Source organism: Aotus nancymaae, unplaced genomic scaffold, assembly GCF_030222135.1.
Source record: "Aotus nancymaae isolate 86718 unplaced genomic scaffold, 86718_ANA_hifiasm-v0.15.2.pri h1tg000025l, whole genome shotgun sequence".
NCBI lineage: Eukaryota > Metazoa > Chordata > Mammalia > Primates > Aotidae > Aotus > Aotus nancymaae.
In genome coordinates, this window is record NW_026988438.1 from 17668787 (window position 1) to 17674786 (window position 6000).

Sequence of the window (6000 nt, forward strand, 5' to 3'; positions counted from 1 at the left end):
GACAAAAACAAGCAATGGAGAAAGGATTCCCTGTTTACTGAATGGTGTTGGGAAAACTGGCTAGCCATGTGCAGAAAGCAGAAACTGGACCCCTTCCTGACACCTTACACTAAAATTAACTCCAGATGGATTAAAGACTTAAACATAAGACCTAACACCATAAAAACCCTAGAAGAAAACCTAGGCAAAACCATTCAGGACATAGGCATAGGCAAGGACTTCATGACCAAAACACCAAAAGCATTGGCAACAAAAGCAAAATAGACAAATGGGACCTAATCAAACTCCACAGCTTCTGCACAGCAAAAGAAACAGTCATTAGAGTGAATCGGCAACCAACAGAATGGGAAAAAATTTTTGCAGTTTACCCATCTGACAAAGGGGTGATATCCAGAATTTACAAAGAACTAAACAGATTTACAAGAAAAAAACAAGCCCATTCAAAAGTAGGCGAAGGATATGAACTGACACTTTACAAAATAAGACATACATGAGGCCAACAAACATATGAAAAAATGCTCATTATCACTGGTCATTAGAGAAATGCAAATCAAAACTACATTGAGATACCATCTCATGCCAGTTAGAATGGCGATCATTAAAAAATCTGGAGACAACAGATGCTGGAGAGGATGTGGAGAAATAGGAACACTTCAACCATTGAGGAAGACAGTGTGACTATTCCTTAAGGATCTGGACAGAAATACCATTTGATCCAGCAATCCCATTACTGGGTATATATCTAAAGGATTATAAATCGTTCTACTATAAGGACACATGCACGCGAATGTTCACTGCGGCACAGTTTACAATAGCAAAGACCTGGAACCAACCCAAATGCCCATCGATGATCGACTGGACAGGGAAAATGTGGCACATATACACCATGGAATATTATGTAGCCATCAAAAACACTGCGTTCATGTCCTTTGTAGGGACATGGATGAATCTGGAAACCATCATTCTCAGCAAACTGACAGAAGAACACAAAAACGCCACATGTTCTCACTCATAGGCAGGTGTTGAACAATGAGAATACATGGACACAGGGAGGGGAGCACTACACACTGGGGTCTGTTGGGGAGAAATAGGGGAGGGACGGCGGGGGGTGGGGAGTTGGGGAAGAGATGGCATGGGGAGAAAGGCCAGATATAGGTGAAGGGGAGGAAGGCAGCAAATCACACTGCCACGTGTGTACCTATGCAACAGTCTTGCATGTTCTTCACGTGTACCCCAAAACCTAAAATGCAATAAAAAAAATAATTTACATTTCTTTGATTAAAAGTGTAGAGGTTATACTTTTTTTTATATTATTCATTGTCCTTTGTATTTTATCTTTTCTAATTTGTCTTTTCATCCCCTTTGCTCCGTTTTCTATTGGAGTGCAACTTTATTTGTAAGAATTCTTTTAATTTCTGTGACTGCCATTTTTTTTTCTAGTTTGTTATTTCCCATTCATTTCTTAAAATATAATTGAGTTTGCAAACAATCCATTATCTTTTGTAATTGTACTATTTACACATATTAAATTATCTCTTTTCAGATATGAAAGCTTTCAAAATCCAAAGAAGAGGAAAAATCAAAGTGGAACAATGTTTCGACCTGGACAGAAAGTAACTTTAGCATAAAATACACTTCTTTTGGGGTTTTGTTTTTGATGGCTTGTCCATATGTTGTAACAGGGAAAAATAGCGTCTGTAAATTTCTTCTTAATTTAACAAATTTGGTTGATTTATAAAATCAGATTGATAAATGCTGTAATTATGTAATGATCAGGATTGAGATTAATACTGTAGTATAAATTGGGACATTTATAATGGATTCTATAATTTCCTATAAATCTATATTCAGTCTTTAATGAAATAATATTAGCCAAATGGCGGAACTAATTTATTTCCTTTGAGGAAAAGATCATAAAGAATGTAATTAAATTTAAATTTCTTGGCATTCACAGTTGCACATTCAACATCTTGGTAGCATTTGACAAATTTTATGCTTAGCAGCTTCTTCACTGTTTTTGAAATAAAATATCCTATTACTGACTGATACTATTATCTGTTGTTCTTATATCAAAAAGTGCAAAGTTTACACATAACTCAAATACATTTAATTATCTGCTCAACCAGAAATGAACTCACATCCCTCTAATATGCTACATCTGGCTCCAAGCCCAAGATATTTAAATGTCATCCATTCCTCTCCTAGTTCCAGTTATGATTTTATCTTGATATTCTCTCATCTATAAACTAAATTGTAACATTAGCCACTATCAATACAATCTGTGTATCTGATATCTATATAGTAATGGGGTAAAGAAAAAGCACAAAAGAGAACATTAGTTAAATACACAAATAAGTCTGGGCAACATAGTGAGACCCTATCTCTTTTTAAAAAAGAATTAGCCATGCATGATGGTGTGCTTCTAGTCCCAGCTACCTGGGAGGCTGAGGCAGGAAAATCACTTGATCCCAGGAGGTTGAGGCTGCACTGAGCCATGATAGTACCACTGTACTTTAGCCTGGGCAACAGAGTAAGACCCTGTCTCTAAAATTAAAATTTAAATAAAGGAGACAGCAATGAAGGATGTATAGGCAGCAACCATTGCCCTTTCTCCAACTAAACATGTGGCCATGGCTGATATATTTTACTTCTCTGTTTTGTTACTTATTTCATGTTCCTCTGAATTGAGCCAGTGCTTCAGTGGATTAGAAAGCTTTTCTAGGCTGGGCACAGCAGCTCACACCTGTAATCCCAGCACTTCGGGAGGCCAAGATGGGCAGATCATGAGGTCGAGAGTTCAAGACCATCCTGGCCAGCGTGGTGAAACCCCGTCTCTACTAAAAATACAAAAATTAACTGGGCATGTTGGCGCATGCCTATAATCCCAGCTATTTGGGAGGCTGAGGCAGGAGAAATGCTTGAGCTCAGGAGGTGGAGATTGCAGTGAGCTAAGATCACACCACTGCACTCTAGCCTGGGTGACAGAGCAAGACTCCAACTAAAAAAAGATGGGATAGCCCAAAACCTTCATTCCTATGTGAACCATGGGTAGGCCTGCCTGTTTAAGGTTGCAAAAGTCTCCCATTAAATATTGTCATTGGCCAATGTTATCCACAAAGTTCTATCCATACTTTCTCCATCCCCCAGTGTGTAGCACCAACTCTGTAGTCCTTCATTAGAATCAATTTACTCAGCCAGCATCATAACTGTTCCCTTCCAAACCACTGGGTAGAAGCATTTGTCTTTCAATTATCTCTAAACCAGCAAAGCTCAGAATCCCAGGGGATAGAAGCAAACACTTTGTGGATCACTGGTATAAAACTGAGAAGTGCCACCTGCCACTGTACTTTCTCAGTTCTTTGATGGCATCACTGATCTGACATACCTGCCCTGTTTTCACCATAAAGTGAGTTTCATGACCAGAAGCAATGACTATGGGATAGCATGACAATGTAAAAAGCATTTAGTAAGTTCATGAAAGGTGGTGGTGCTAAAAGTTTGGAGAAACACAAAACAGATACAATTTCAAGATGTGTCCCTCCAGGAAGGACAAATTGCTGCTTCCTCTGTGATAGAAGAGGGTAAGATATAATCAACCTGCCACCAGACTTGGGCTGGTCTCTCGTAGGTGTGGACTTGCTTATTGGAGATCCTCCAATACCAACTCCTTTGGGAGTTGGTCACTGCTGCTGACAAGAGTAAGGTCTTTTAGGCTGACTGACTGTGCCATGGACAGCATGGTATCCTCTGTGACCTGCACGTACACCTCCAGATGAGTTCTTGGAACTAGAAAGTCTGAAGTAACTGGAAAACCACCAAAGGAGAAGAATGACCAATCCCTGCAGCACCTAATTAACTTTGAGACATTTCTTCTATTATTCCTTATTCCCGCCTCAACTGATAAGGCAACTGGACTTTGTAACTGACCTTGCTCAACTGATAGGTCAACCTCGTGACTCCAGATCTTATGACCCACTTCCAGCTTGCAAAAACCACCCCGAACTGTAACTTCTCTAACTTTCCACTGCCTACCCCAAACCTATAAAACCAACTCCTATCCCACCGCTCTCCACTGACTCTTCAGACTCAGCCCGTCTACACCCAGGTGAATAAACAGCCATGTTTACTCACACAAAGCCTGTTTAGGGGTCTCTTCATTCAGAGTGCACTTAACATTTGGTGCCGAGACCCAGGACAGGGGTACTCCTTTGGGAGACCGACCCCCTGTCCCCACTCTCCCTCTGTGAAGAGACCCACCTGCAACCTCAGCACATCAGACCAGCCCAACAACCCTCTCATCACCTTCAGATCAGGTAAGCAGTCTCTTCCTCTTTCTCTCTTTTCCTTTGGAGAAAAAGAGACAAGTCTCTCCCTCTTTCTCTCTTTTAAATCCTCCTTCTAGGTAGCGAAAAGGAGACAAGTCTATCCCACTCTCTCTTTTCCTTTAAATCTTTCTCGATCTAAGTAGAGACAAAGGAGACACTCTTTATCTGTGTAGAGACAGAGGAGACAAGTCTCTCCCTCTTGCTCAAAAACTCCATCATTGGTCACGGACTTGGGATGAGAGTCTTCCCTTGGTGTCTGGTCAATAGCGGGGACACCTGCCTTGATCACTCACCCACATTACAGCCCAGGACGCAGTCAGGAACGCCTACTGAAAACCCGGGTAGCTGCTCTCACTCTCGTCGCTACTTCTCTCCTTAAAACTTATCTCCTTCATTATGGGCAATATTCCGCCCTCTATTCCTCAGGCTTTGCCTCTAGCCTGCCTCTGAAAAAAAACCTAAAACCTCTTCAACTGTCACCCAATCTGAAACCTATAGGTCTCATTTTTTCTGTAACACGGCCTGGCCTCAATACAAATTAAACAATGGTTCCAAATGGCCAGAAAACAGCACTTTACTTTTTCTGTTCTGAGAGACCTAGACAATTTTTGTCAACAAACGGGCAAATGGTCTGAAGTGTCATACATCCAGGCATTTTTTTACACTCCAATCCCTCCCTAATCTCTACTCCTTCTCTCCCTTCCATCCGCCCCTCCTGCTGATGCCAGCGACTCAAATCTTCCTTGTCCATAAACCCTTCCAACCTATCTCCTCCCCGCCTGTCTGAACTAGACCCTAATCTAGGCCCTAACTCCTCCCCCGCCCAGAAAGCCTCCCTCTTCTTCCTCTGCCCACAACCCACCTCCTTATTCCCCTCCTGTCACCTCCCCACCTCATAACCCATCCTGTTTACAGTTTAGTCCCATGGCTAACTCCTCCACCCCTGCCCAACAATTGCCCCTTCGAGAGGTGGCTGGAGCCAAAGGCATAGTTAAGGTGCACGTTCCTTTCTCTTTATCCAACCTTTCCCAAATCGGCCAACAGTTAGGCTCCTTTTCATCAGATCCTCCAATACTTAACCCAGTCCTATAATCTCACCTGGAGCCGGGCGCGGTGGCTCAAGCCTGTAATCCCAGCACTTTGGGAGGCCGAGACGGGTGGATCACGAGGTCAAGAGATCGAGACCATCCCGGTCAACATGGTGAAACCCCGTCTCTACTAAAAATACAAAAAATTAGCTGGGCATGGTGGCGCGTGCCTGTAATCCCAGCTACTCAGGAGGCTGAGGCAGGAGAATTGCCAGAACCCAGGAGGCAGAGGTTGCGGTGAGCCGAGATCGCGCCATTGCACTCCAGCCTGGGTAACAAGAGTGAAACTCCGTCTCAAAAAAAAAAAAAATCTCACCTGGAGTAACTTAAATGTCATCCTATTCTCACCCCTAAAAAAATGCTCATTATGCATTTTATCACCCAGTCAGCCCCTAACATTACAAAAAGCCATAGAAATTAGAATCTGGCCCTCAAACCCCACAACAGGAATTAATCAACCTAGCCTTCAAGGTGTTCAGTAATAGGAAAAAAGCTGCCCAGCAGCAGCGCATCTCAGAACCACAAATGCTTGCCTCTGCCATCAGACAGACCCCAGCCACACCACCGGCTCACAGACCTCAAAGTGC

At 42.5% G+C, this 6000-nt stretch overlaps 1 protein-coding gene across 2 annotated transcripts in view; it reads left to right on the forward strand.

Moving 5' to 3' along the window:
• PEX1 (peroxisomal biogenesis factor 1) overlaps window positions 1-2046 on the forward strand; it is a 48904-nt gene extending 46858 nt beyond the window's left edge. For both annotated transcript variants that reach the window (XM_021674212.2, XM_021674211.2), the window contains exon 24: window positions 1544-2046. In XM_021674212.2, the coding sequence (XP_021529887.1) occupies window positions 1544-1628 (85 nt within the window). In that variant the 3' untranslated portion in view covers window positions 1629-2046. The remainder of the gene's footprint in view (window positions 1-1543) is intronic.
• Window positions 2047-6000: the final 3954 nt, after the last annotated feature.